The 13,738-nt window shown below is 44.4% G+C and overlaps 2 protein-coding genes across 3 annotated transcripts in view; both read right to left on the reverse strand.

Moving 5' to 3' along the window:
* The window catches only part of LOC123980209 (C-type lectin domain family 10 member A-like), a 6,555-nt gene extending 2,797 nt beyond the window's left edge, over positions 1 to 3,758 (reverse strand). Inside the window, exons 1-6 of one of the 2 annotated variants that reach the window (XM_046064482.1) lie at positions 3,449 to 3,758; positions 3,030 to 3,119; positions 2,840 to 2,905; positions 2,649 to 2,741; positions 2,352 to 2,506; positions 2,145 to 2,254 (exon numbers count right to left, since the gene is read on the reverse strand). In XM_046064482.1, the coding sequence (XP_045920438.1) occupies positions 2,145 to 2,254; positions 2,352 to 2,506; positions 2,649 to 2,741; positions 2,840 to 2,905; positions 3,030 to 3,119; positions 3,449 to 3,743 (809 nt within the window). In that variant the 5' untranslated portion in view covers positions 3,744 to 3,758. Of the gene's footprint in view, positions 1 to 2,144; positions 2,255 to 2,351; positions 2,507 to 2,648; positions 2,742 to 2,839; positions 2,906 to 3,029; positions 3,128 to 3,448 lie in introns of both variants that reach the window. The other variant, XM_046064483.1, reaches the window with a different exon arrangement.
* Positions 3,759 to 6,658: 2,900 nt separating this feature from the next.
* LOC123980216 (C-type lectin domain family 10 member A-like) overlaps positions 6,659 to 13,738 on the reverse strand; it is a 10,909-nt gene continuing 3,829 nt past the window's right edge. Inside the window, exons 5-9 of the mRNA XM_046064492.1 lie at positions 11,005 to 11,070; positions 10,312 to 10,404; positions 10,072 to 10,226; positions 7,223 to 7,332; positions 6,659 to 7,122 (exon numbers count right to left, since the gene is read on the reverse strand). Of these exons, the coding sequence (XP_045920448.1) occupies positions 6,966 to 7,122; positions 7,223 to 7,332; positions 10,072 to 10,226; positions 10,312 to 10,404; positions 11,005 to 11,070 (581 nt within the window). The 3' untranslated portion in view covers positions 6,659 to 6,965. The remainder of the gene's footprint in view (positions 7,123 to 7,222; positions 7,333 to 10,071; positions 10,227 to 10,311; positions 10,405 to 11,004; positions 11,071 to 13,738) is intronic.

Here is a 13,738-nt window from a genome sequence, read left to right on the forward strand (position 1 = left end):
GGGTTCTTCTTTACCTCTCTCACCAAGGCTCTTCTCCCCCGATAGCTCAGTTTGGCCGGACGGCCAGCTCTAGGAAGGGTTCTGGTCGTCCCAAACGTCTTCCATTTGAGGATTATGGAGGCCACTGAACCTTAAGTGCAGCAGAAATTTTTTTGTAACCTTGCCACAATTCTGTCTCTGAGCTCTTCAGGCAGTTCCTTTGACCTCATGATTCTCATTTGCTCTGACATGCACTGTGAGCTGTAAGGTCTTATATAGACAGGTGTGTGGCTTTCCTAATCAAGTCCAATCAGTATAATCAAACACAGCTGGACTCAAATGAAGGTGTAGAACCATCTCAAGGATGATCAGAAGAAATAGACAGCACCTGAGTTAAATATGAGTGTCCCGGCAAAGGGTCTGAATACTTATGACCATGTGATATTTCAGTTTTTCTTTTTTAATAAATTTGCAAAAATTTCTACATTTCTGTTTTTTTCTGTCAAGATGGGGTGCTGAGTGTACATTACTGAGAAATAAAATGAACTTTTTTGATTTTTGGAAAATGGCTGCAATGAAACAAAGAGTGAAAAATTTAAAGGGGTCTGAATACTTTCCGTACCCACTGTATACACACACACAGGGACTAACGAGCAGGGCGGGAGCAACACATGTGAAAGACATGAGGCTAATGAGGCACAGGCAGGGAGAGAGAGCAGGGGAAAACAGAGACAGACATGCAGAGGGATAACTGGGGTAACAGACATGACAAGGGTTACCGAACACTAGACGACAGACAAGACAGACCCCCAAAACCCAACATACTATAAAGGAAGATACTAACTCAAAAGTGCAACACAAAGAATGGCTGACTGGCAGAGTGTGACAAAAACGTAGTGTGAGTTAACGTGTGCAGTGCGTGACAGGACCATCGACTGTATGATGTATTGAACAGCTGATACGTGCACATTAGTTTCCATCATGGGTAAGTAATAGCTACTCCTGCCAGACAGTAAAGTGTACTAAACTTTACAGTGTAGTGAGGTTAACAAAGCATATCGTTAGTGAACACTGCAGCCGGTGAATTTTTGGTTGTCATGGTAATTGATTAAGTCTGACTATTAACCACACCTCCATTCTCTGTTTGAGAAAGAACGTTAACCAAAAACAGCAGTTAAAACTGGCTGGAGGGGGCTTTGAAATTTATCAATTGATATACACGTTTCTAGTTTAAGATCTTTTTGTTCAACGAAGGTTAAAGTCAAGGTCAACTGGACTTGGTTGAAGATAATAGAAGACGTTTCGTCACTCATCCAAGAGACTTCTTCAGTTCTGACTGAAACTAAGCTATTTAACCTCAGTAGTGTCGTTTACCAGGATCGTCGATTGTAACGACAGTCGTTACAGTCGTTAAGACTACCTGAGGCCAAGACTGAACGACAATCGTTGGTATCTTCACCTGAGGCCAATAGGTTACGTTTGTTGAGTTTCCTGGGAAGTGATGAAAGGACCGCATTGTAAGTGGGGGATAAGTGGTGGCGTAGACTGTTCCTTCTCTCTGGCTTGGGCGCTTGTTTGTATGTTTTCCGCTCTGTGGTGCAGTGGGTGGTGGGAATTGAAGAGTTGTGGAAAAGTTGTACCTGTACCTGCTTCCCGGTACTTTTTTTTCGTATCACCTCTGTCGAGGTTCCAAGCGAGCTGAGGCAATATTAAAATGTGACATGAAAACACTGCAGACTGCTGATTGGTCAGAGAGAATCGTCACAATTCACTGCATCATCATTGTGCACGCCGGACAGAGGCCAGCAACATAAAGTTTTATATTTTACAATTTTCAGACATTATTTCATCACTAAATTCACTTCTGAGAAATCAGCTGTGTAGATTTCAAATATAGACAGTTTAACGAAAAGTGATGGCGGAACAAAAATGTGCTTGAATGTTTTCGGAGTTGGTGACCTACGCAAGTGGGTCAGTGAGGCCGGCCAGCCTCCCGCTCACAGAGCCCTCTGCTCCCGCAGTCACACAGACCGCTGCAGCAACAACGGCAGAGGAAGGTTTTCATACCGCTTATCTGTCTTTACATTCTGAGGAATGTTGGCACAGAGTGATGGGAGAAAGAAAAAAAAACACCAATATCGGACAGGAGGAGCGTAACAACCCACCTCCGGTTCATGATGTACGGCGTCTGGTTGACCCACTCCCACCTTCCCGTCCTCTCATCGGTCAGACCCACCCAGTAGAAGATACCCAGGGTGTGGCGGGTCACAAAGGCCTGAACCAGAGAGACAGACAGCCGAAGATTAAAGTTGTCCCACAAGGACCCGCTCTGGGTCCTCTGCTGTTTCTACACAGATCACGTTTCCTCTCACCCACTCATCGTCGCTGTTGAGTATGACCAGGTGGGAGCCGTGTGCACTGCACCAGTCTCTGGCTTTGTCCCAGGACAAAGTTGTCTGACTGAAGAAATAACAGCTGGTGCCAAAAATATCCCACTCCAGAGGACAACAGCCGTCCACCACTGAACCTGAGAGACAGACAGGTCAGCAGACACACAGGGGGAAGAGACATTTCTACAGTTAGAGGTCTTCTTGAACTTCTGCCTCTCTGGAGAAAAACATCACATTTAGACTTTAGAGTGAGGATGCGTTTAGAAAACAAGCACATACTATTGTGGATGATGCGTTCGAGGGAACATTTGAGCATCGCGACCGACCTCCTGATAGAGTCCAGAGCTGACAGCTGCTTCAATTCCTCCGACACTGAACACACACAAAACATACTGAATGGGTTCACACGGTGTCAACATAACACAGTTGGCAGTCACTGTTCTGCAGGTGTGTGTTTTAGAGGAGGACACCTGAGGTCAGCTGGTCCTTGTTGCTCTCCACAGCGAACTTCAGGCGGTGAACGTCTTTGGCTGCATCTGGGACGGAGTAACGGGAGATTTTTAGACAAATCAGGTTTACGTTTTGAAGAAGGAGAGGAGATCTGGGAGTCTCTTATTAACCCTTACACCCTGTCCTCTGACTGAAAGACAGGTATGTTACCTTTGGTGAGCTGCTGCACTGCGCTCATGGATTCAGTCAGGTTAGAAACAGTGTTCTCCACAGACCACAGTTGGTTCGACGTGTTCGAGTCTGCACACATATAAATATACAGAAAAGCAAAATATCACATTCAGCAATTGTGTGTAAGTCAACAGTTTTCTACCGATTTAAAAATGATTATTAACCAGGATAATTGCAGATAATTTAATCATAAAATGCTGCTTAAACTAAGTCTTCAGCTTATGTTGAAGTAGGACAATGTTTCTTCTAAAACTCTGCTCTCTGCTTTCTAAGATCAGGATAGTTGGACCATGAAAACTAATTCAGTGGTGTAGTGGTTTTGGACCCAAATGCATGACACAAGTCTGACAGGTTCAGTTCAATGATTTACTAAAGCAAACAAAAGCGAGCACACTTACTAGTTGAGTGGCTGAGTCCAAAGAAACCAAGATAAACGATCCAAAAAGAACACAGTAATCCAACAGAATAATCCAACAAAGTACGATCCAAATGAGGCAGGGCAGGACACAGAACACAACTACACACGATAATAACTGAGACAGAGCACGACAAGCTACAATGACCGTACGGGGACTGAACAGAAACACCAAACACATATACACCAGAGACTAACGAGCAGGCGGGAGCAACACAGGTGAGAGGGATCAGGACTAACGAGACAGGCAGGCATAGAGACAACAGAGAGACAGGCATGCAGAGGAATTACTGGGAGAACAGACATAAAACGGGTTACTGAACACAAGGCACTGGCAACTGACACAAGAAGAAACAAACTGGAACACAGAACAGACTAAAAACTAATCATACAGACAAACTTAGCAGGGAAACGGACTGAACTAAGACCAGAACACAAGATAACCACAAACACTACACAGAGTACACAGACCAGGAGTAAACACTAAAACATGAACTAAGACACATAAGTAAGAACCAAGACATGGAACCAAAACACAGACTAAATAACAGATACTGAACTGACCAATAAATAAACTCACAGAGAACTAAACTCAACAGAACAGAAGACGGGACTAAAGGGAGGGAGGGAGGGAGGACAGGAGGACGGCCATGTAAACAAAAGCCAGACAGTCCAGGTAGCAGACAGGGGGGCCAGACAGGGAACGCTCAGGCTGGCGGCCTGAGAACAGAGAAGGGGGGCGTAAAGTTCAGGGGGACGACCCAACAGGCAGAGCAGGGCGGGGGAACAGGGCAGGTAAGGTGCTCGCACTGCTCGGCCTAACATGCAGAGCAGGTCAGGAGGGCAAAACAGTTCAGAGGGCCGACCCAGAGGACGAGCCAACAGGCTGGGCAGAATAGGGGGGCAAAACAGTTCAGGAGGTCGTCCCGGAGGCAATCCCCAACAGTCCGGGCAGAATAGGGGAGCACAACAGTTCAGGAGGTCGTCTCGGAGGCAATCCCCAACAGTCCGGGCAGAATAGGGGGGCAAAAGAGTTCAGGAAGTCGTCCCGGAGGACGACCCAACAGGCCGGGCAGAATAGGGGGGCAAAACAGTTCAGGAGGTCGTCCCAGAGGACGACCCAACAGGCCGGGCAGAATAGGGGGGCAAAACAGTTCAGGAAGTCGTCCCGGAGGACGACCCAACAGGCCGGGCAGAATAGGGGGGCAAAACAGTTCAGGAGGTTGTCCCGGAGGACGACCCAACAGGCCGGGCAGAATAGGGGAGCAAAACAGTTCAGGAAGTCGTCTCGGAGGCAATCCCCAACAGTCCTGGCAGAATAGGGGGGCACAACAGTTCAGGAGGTCGTCTCGGAGGCAATCCCCAACAGTCAGGGCAGAATAGGGGGGCAAAACAGTTCAGGAAGTTGTCCCAGAGGACGACCCAACAGGCCGGGCAGAACTGGGGGGCGACGTTGTCCTCCTGAACGAATTCCTGAACTGTTGTGCCCCCCGGGAAACACCAGGAGTTTGGTCTCGCTGTGTATTGTGTAATTTGTGTGTGTGTGTGTGTGTGTGTGTGTGTGTGTGTGTGTGTGCGCGCTCACTGCTGGCTCCCAGCGCTATGATCAGAACCAGGATGACTGTAGCCGTCAGAGCAGGAAACAACCAGGGCCTGAACCTGGAGACTCCTGAGAACGAGACAGGACGAGGCTCTGACAGACAGACAGAGAGACAGACGGGAGGTGACTTTCATTTTACAGGAAAGACAAAACCACCAGCTATGTTCACAGAACACACACAGTTTGGTCACCCACGTGCACAGACGGGTGGGGAGGCGGACAGGTACCTTTGTTCCAGAAGGAGCTGGCATCCTCTTCAACATCATCATGGTATTCAGTCGTCATGTTGGTGTCTCCCTCTCTGTCTCTCTGCATCTCCCCTCTTCTTCTTCTTCACGCTGACAACCAGTCTGACTGTCCAAACACGGAGCCGAGGGTCATTGCCCACCAAAAACGCACTTTGAACTGGAAAACAATGTGTGGTGAAGCTCTGCTGATGTCACTCTGTCAGTCCGGACTAAAGCTTACCAAGGAAAGGCAAATGCTTTCTGAGGAAAGTGTGACACGCTTCCACTGTAAACCTGCAGCGAGTGAAAACAACCTAAATATCTTAAAATGTTGATTCTTTGGAGCTGCTGAAGTGTGTTTGTGGGGGATCAGCAGTTACAGTGTAACTTCTACTTGAAGTGTTAGAAGTGAAAGAAATGGGAAGTGCCAGCTGAGTGAAAGGGGGGGAAGTGGCTTTTAAAGTGTCAACACTCAAACAAGATAGTTAGAGTAGAAAATGCTGAGAATGTGTAGGTTGCAGCCGTCAGTGTGAGAAGTGTTGAAGTGTGAGAACTCAAAGAAGGTGACACTTGAGTGTAAATGCCAAAGGTGCTCAAAGGAGTTGAAGTGAATGGATGAGTAACCAGCAAACTCCACTGAGTCCCCATCCACACTACTCCGTTTTAGTTTACAAATGGAGAATTAAAACAAATACGATCTCCGTCCACAGCAGCTTTTTAGCTGCGTTTTGGAGTTGATCTCTCTACATTAAAAGACTCAAAACGCACATCTAGTGGCCGTTCATGTCCACTGGGCATGCAGGTGCCAGCGGAAATACTGAAACGCTACCCCGGAGTTTTAAAACAGAAATCAGGGTCGGCAGCGTTTCCAAACTTCTCCGTTTTAGTCCGGACAGGAGGTGCAAACGTAGCAAAAGGTCTCCGTTACAGTTGCACAGCGGCTGCCGGAGCCATTCATGGCCATTCTGGTCAATGCTCGTGAGTCCCTCTGCAGAGAACACGCAGCGAGTTTATTTGTGACGGAAGCAGAGTCGAGCAGCACACAGCAGATCGAACCAGAAGGAAGTCACAGAACGGCATAGAGAATCCATTCAATTTTCAAAATAAAATACCCTGTGCAGCCTCCCGATCATAAAACAATAAACACAGTTAAAGCGGGTAAAAAAAACCAAACCATTTACCTACGTAGCCTACTTAATCACAGTAGAAGCACAAAAAGCAAAATCAGGCAAAAAGCTCTTATTCTGAAATGCTCCCTGTGGAATATGCAGCTGAGCAGTCAAACAAATGTATTAATGTTTTTATTTTGTCTTCTGAGTTTCTATTGTTAGCTCATCAGAGACGTTATCCAGTCTGTCAGCACATATAACAGCAAGAGGCAAGGCAGGTTTATTTCTGTGGCACATTTCAACAACAGGGCAACTCAACCTTTACAGAAAAGCAACACATTAAAAAAATACAGTTTAAAAAAGAGTCAACTACAAAATAATAACAGGTTAATAACGCACATCCTTAATAAGGATTTTGTAGAATTTACTTTCTATAATTGGTTAGGAATAATCCGGCTGTTCACCTTCCACTGTTCTGTTCTTGTTTTTAACTGATGAGGGTCAGAGCTGATCAGTTTGTGGTGCTCTGGTTACGATGTACAGCAGGGTGAACACCGTGTGGGTCTAGACACGAAGGCTGTGTTTCTGGCAGATGAAGCGCATCTTGATGGAGCAGTGCTGGTCGTTGAGGCGACCATTGAAGTGCAGGTGAGCACAGTCTTCACCACCAGGGCCCAGGCCGTGACCGTTCCAGTTGTCAGGCTGACCGGGAGCCCATCGCCTGGAGACACAAACAAGAAGGACAAGACAGTTTTAAGCAAACATCTTTAACTGAGTTTTCTTCCCAAATTTTGACGAGCTCGGAGGCCGACGGGGCGTACCTGCGCTCCATGGTGTACGGTGTCAGGTTGACCCACTCCCACCGCCCGGTCCTCCAGTCTGACAGACCAACCCAGAAGAACTGAGAAGCTGTCTCACGGATCACAAAGTCCTGAACAAACAGACTTGTTTTGTAAAAAACATCAAACACTGGTCCAAGTAGCATGTTAGCGTCCTAACATTAACATGCTAACTGTGACACCTGAAGTAAACTATGACTTTAAACATCATAAGTCTTGAATATAGTTGGTAGCTTCTGTTTTTGTGCTAAATGCTTAAAACAAATATGCCATCTTGTTATTGATGCTCCTTTATTTGGTCACGTTGTCTCCATCTGCTCGACTGGACCAGTGGAGATTATCAGGGGCGGATTGGCCACTTGGCAATTCTGGCATATGCCAGAGGGGCCGGACTATTTGTTTCGGGGTGGGCCGGTCAGATTGATATTAATATCAGTGCTTCCCACACATTAGCTTGAGGTATGTTAAGGGCCGCTCAAAATATTTGGCGACCTATTTAAGCATTTTGCAGAGAAACGCTGAGAGAAATTTTCACCGCGGGTGAAAACGGTATCACGGGTGAAAATCACGAGTGCTGTGTCATTTCGGCCCCTTCATAAAACAGCTCACTGCTGATGGAGAAAGTCAACAGGGCCGACATCATCACACCCCTCTTTTCACCAGCTCTTTTCAACACAAAGTGACGCCCTTGCTGTTACATCCAGTCGGCCTCCTGCTTGTATTATTTCACCATCTGTAAACAAATGTAGCCTAAGTAGTGAATGTGTGTTCGTGGGGATACGTGGTAAGGTGGGCTGGCGTCACTTCAGTGCCAGGGCTGAATTTTTGTCCCAGTCCGCCCCTGGCGATGAGCATGGCTAATTCAGGGTCAACAGTTAGGTTTGTCCTATAGAGGCTACCATAGTACATCTGTAAACAGGATGTAGTTTTAAACAGAGTTGGTGGTGTGTCCCCCTTTGTAGAGACCTAATCTAATACTTTATTTCATCTTCAAGTCATCTGATCTATTAATCACTCATGAATCCCAACGTTTCATTGGTTCGTTTTACACCTGTTGCCTTTTATTGGATGGATCAGGAGGACGCTGCTGTTGAATTCAACAAGTCCTCCGACCTAAACGACAACAAAGGTCGTTTATCCCTGCCACCTAAAACAACGCGTTCTCACTCCCCGACTCGTCACATATGGCTGCATGGTCAAGAGCCATCGTCGTCAGTTTGTAACGCACTGGGGATCCCTTTACCGTCCTAGTTCGACGCAGTGGGGAAAGCCCTGTAGTGTCAGTTTTTGATGGTAAAGACCAGGGTTTGTGTCCCGTGTGAAACAAAAAGTCAACATTAAGTATTTTTAGTTAGAAGAGTTACATAAATTGACGTAAGTTCCGTTAGTTAACTTACGTGTTAACTGACATACATAGTTATTTTAACCTAAACCGTGATCTTTTCCGAACCTTAACCAAGTTGCTACGTTTCACGACTTAATAACACGCCATTTCAAAATGGCGATGTTTCGAAACGCTAGCGTTTTATTTTGAAAGTCATTGCATTTTTCTTGTTGCTAACTTTACCGAAAGCTGTATATTTGTTGTTGCTAAGCGTTGCTAACTTTACCGCGGAGCCCTAAATTCAATAAATGACGCAAAAGGGGTACCCAGGTCGTTAAAAGGCGACACCAAAGGGCCTTGACCAAGCGAGTCGGGAGTGAGAATGTGTTGCCCAAAACGACACGTATGAGCGTTTCCCGTACCGTCCAGCAACAGGCGACTGGACTTTAACTACGTTATGTTAGCCACATTACCCATGTCACATGTCATTTTACAGGTTGTGCAACGGTCGCTGTTTAGTTAGGATTTGTAATTGTGGATAGGGTCAAATGAAGTAACTTACGTAAAGCCTAAAGTAAACCGTGACTACGGCTGCGTGGCGTTACGGCTTCGTCCTTGTTGCCTGAGCTGATTGCTGCCATTATAGTCAATGCTCGTGAGTCCACCTGACGCAGCAGCAGCAGTGCGTCCCAGACGCTAGCCACGTCAAGCAGCACAGAGCGGATGGAAACAGGCAGGAAGTCAGTCATAGAACTCCCAATCGTAAGAACACCAATAAACATTTAACAACATAACGCCTACTAAAATACAGTAGAAGCACCAAATGCAAAAACTGATTACCAAATCAACAAAATCAGGCAGGCAAAATGAATATTCTGAAATGCTCCTTGTGGGAAATGCAGCCTGAATTTGACGGAACGAAACGAGGTCACATAGAGATAAAAGGACAAGTTAATAACAAGTCAATAATGTGGGGCAGGCTGCACGCTGCGCTGCTGAGGCGCTTCCAGTGGACGCTGACGCCGGGCTACGGACGCATCAAAACTGTGTCGCAGCCATAACGTGGTGTCGTCAGTGGATTTCAGGAGTAAGTCATTTACTTGGTTTCACATGGGGCTCTAACGTCGTTCTCCGGGCTTTGACCCATCCCACCACTTGCTACCGTTGTACGGCCACTAGGGGCTGCAGACACAGCAAACGTGAATGTGGGTCGTGTCCTTACAGATAAGCTATGTGGGCGTCTTTCTGGCGAGGACAGTCTCGTTGAATACGCGTACTCTGCAGCAGGACGGCTCCATCAGCAAAGAAAATACAGAAGTTCGTTTGTGAGGTATCTTGGGTGTTTTGACCGGCTGGTCAAAACACCTAGAGGAAAAGTCTGGGACGGTCTGGTGAACATGGACTACGTTATGTCGGGGAAATCCATCTCTGCGCACACCTGGATGCAGAAGGACTTTATACCACACCTGACAGACGGACAGACAGACGTACGGACAGGCTGTCTCACCCACGCCTTGTCCGTGTGGACTATGAGCAGGTGAGCATCCTCTTTGTCACACCAGTCTCTGGAGTTGTTCCAGGACAGGGACAACGTGCTGAAGAAAAAACAGTCGGATTCGAACTTCTCCCAACCAAGAGGACAACAGCCGTCCACCGCTGAGCCTGAGAGACAGAGAGGGACAGGCGTGAGCGTCTGTCGGTCTGTAAATGTGTAACTTTAAATGTTTCACTGTGTGTGTCACTGTACTGTTCTTGATGATGTGTTCAAGGGAACATTTGAGGGAGGCGACCGCCTTGCTGAGAGAATCCAAGGCGGACAGCTGCTTCAACGCATCCGACACTAAACACAACACACAGACAGTAAATACACACACAACACACAGATCAAATATAAAGAAGGCGCTTCACAGTGTTCTAAAAAAAACACAAGACTTTAGGAAAAAGAAAGTAACTACTAGGCATTTTAGAGGAAAGCAGATTTTATTTATCCTCCTCAGAGAGGAATCCCCTCTCTGTGGGTAAAACACACTCATGTGCTGCTTATTTCCTCCATCAATCGATTGATTGGTTTGTAAAGATTCCTTTACCCAAAGCCCAAAATGACACCTTCGATTATTAAAATCTTAAGTACACATCTACAGAAGGTTTCTTTTGTCATCTGAGGAGGAACAACAACAACAAGGTATAATAATAAAGGAATGTAATAATACAACTAGGACGTGTAGGTGGCTCAAATATAACTGTTTAAACTTAGTAAATATTGTTCTTTAAATTACACAGAACAAGGAAAAATATTTCCCCCTTTGCTAAAATGCCAAATGACTCCCTTGTTCGTGGAGGTCTTGTTAGTAACAGACTGAAGCGAGCTCTGCAGTGAATCTGCACTGTGAAGTGCTGCCTGCAGCGGTACGAGCACACTGATTGCTTCAGTCAGACAGACCTGAGGCCAGCTGGACCTTGTTGTTCTCCACAGCAAACTGCAGCCGCTTAGCCTCATTAGCTGTTTCTGGAAGGAAGGACAGGAAACTGAAAGATTCAGCACGATGTGATTACACATAAAATGACAGTTGCTTTTGTCTCTTCGTCCCTGACTGATATTTTCTGTAATCCCCCACTCTGTAAGGCGAGACAGTCAAATAAGCTTTAATGCCAAATTTAGTCATATCACAATAAAACTTTACCACTTGATTAAACATAAATACAAGCTTGATTTATGTATACATTTTTAATATACAACTCAGGTATTTTCTCATTAAATATACACTCATATGCATACCACACAAATCCATTTTCCAGCACTTTGATAAGAGTCAGATTAATTTTGGGGGTTTTATTGTGATAATATACCAAAAGGCCAGACATTTCTAGAACAGTTTATCAAAATATACATATAAAATATATATTAAGATATATCAAGATTTTTCATGGATTTATTGAAAATGTGACACTCCTATGTGTGATTGACTTTTCCCCACTATTTTACAGATATAATGCCCCAAAAATGAGAATAATAAAAAGTATTTTTTTTAAACTCTGTAAATGTCTTGATATAAGACCTTAGAAACAGTGTGATGACACTCAAACCTCTTTGAAGGATGAGGAAAATGACTTGGCGTGCAGGAAACATGTCATTTAGAGAAAACGGCTTTGCCAGCTCAATAGAAACGCACTTAGCATAAACATTACTGTTTGTCAAGAGAACACATCTCTTATAGATATTCGGTCCAGCTAACATTGTGCTCTAGAAAACAGACTTTCAAATGAAATGTAATTCTATACGGAGAGTTTTAAAAAGACCAGTCAAACGTCATCATAGAAAAGACAAACAAAGATGAAATATACGTCTGAAGTTGACGGGCTGAGTGTAAAATAGACAAAAAATAATGTTTATAGATATTATTCAAAGATTTTTTGTACATTTTGTGAAAGTAGCGTCTCACCTTAAATGGACTTTTCAAGTGCTTTGATTTGAGCTGTAACTCTTGTACAACATCTCCCAAGCAAAGAATCACTTTAAGCACCAGATTTACTAAATCCAAACAATGACAAAGTAAATACTGTAAATCTTCAATGAAAAGCTTTTAGTTGCCTCACTGACTGTATATCTGGTACAAGCCTTTTATTCTTTTCACATTAAACTCTCTGAATATTAATTTTAACTTTTTGGATTACCATACCGGAAAATCCGACGGAAAAATGAATTGTGGAGAATCTCTCTAACACGTATTACAATGTGTAGCATTCTGACATTTATGTGCAATCTGAGCAGCTCAGCTCAAGCAGGCGACCTTGTGGGCTTTAAGAGGTTTTATACATCCAAAGAACTCCTTTAAAAACCAGACCAGGCGTCTAACTAAGACCTGTGTTTAGGCCAGGCCAGTAACAGGGACATGCATGTAATTGGGACCAAACTTTCAATTTAGGCTTTGGGGTAAGTTAAAAATTTTTTTAAAAATACTGTCTCTAGCACGAGTATTTTGTTTTTCATTATTTTCTTTTCCTGGCTTCTCTAGTCCTGATCAGACAGGACTCACTCTGTAGGGTTAAAACAGTGATGTGCACCAGCCTGCTTTTATTTGGAAAAGCCTACACTTTACTGGTTCTTCCTGGAACTTAGATGTAAGTAAAGAAGAAGAAAACAAAAATACAGTGAAAAAAGGAAGTAACTACTCGGCATTTCAGAGGAAATAAGAATCACCACTCGTGACTGTATCAAACTTTAGTTTATTAATATTTTCATTATGGATCAATCTGCTGAGTGTGTGTGTGTGTGTGCGTGTGTGTGTGTGTGTGTGTGTGTGTGTGTGTGTGTGTGTGTTACCATGAGCCTGCTGCAGTGAGGCGTTCAGGGACTGGATGATGTCGCTCATGTTGGAAACAGTCTGGTCCACAGTCCACAGGCGATTCGATGTCTTTGCGTCTGATCACACAGAGACAGAAACTACAGCACACGTAACCAAAGTGCGTTTCTGCTACTTACGTTTTTAAACACTACATGTATGACTGGTTAGATTATTCAGATAAAATCATAAAAGCCAAACTCAATAACTAAAATGTATTTTCATAAACCTGAAACCCTGTAAAGTCTTTAAAGGTCCAGTGTGTAATATTTCTGAGGATCTAATGACAGAAATGCAATATAAGATCCATAACTATGTTTTCAGTGGTTTATAAAGACCTCACATAATAAACCGTTATGTTTTTATTACCTTAGAATGAGACATTTATATCTACATACACTTACATGGACGTCACCATGTTTCCACAGGAGCCCAAATGGACAAACTGCTGGACAAAGTGTGTTTTCGACACTACGTTGAATACGTACAAAGAAGTAGTAGTAATAGTAGCAGTAGTAATCTGGTTTGTTAGAAGTAAGAAGAGAAGTGAAATTTGGACAATTGGAAGACCACATGTATTATTAAGCATACTACCGCGGTCAGGCACCGCAGGCCACCGTAGCTTCTCCTGCACGTTTGCAAAGGGAGCGGTGAGTGAGCCGTTGGTTGCAATCAACAACCCTCACCACTAAAACTTACACACTGAACCTCTAAATTAGCTGTGACAACAAAAAAGAGGCAGAGCCAGCTAATAAAGGCAAGCTGGAGAGCCGGTTTTCCTGCGACATGGCAGAATCATTTATATATTTTATATAAACATATATATATATATAT

This window comes from Micropterus dolomieu, linkage group LG12, assembly GCF_021292245.1.
Source record: "Micropterus dolomieu isolate WLL.071019.BEF.003 ecotype Adirondacks linkage group LG12, ASM2129224v1, whole genome shotgun sequence".
NCBI lineage: Eukaryota > Metazoa > Chordata > Actinopteri > Centrarchiformes > Centrarchidae > Micropterus > Micropterus dolomieu.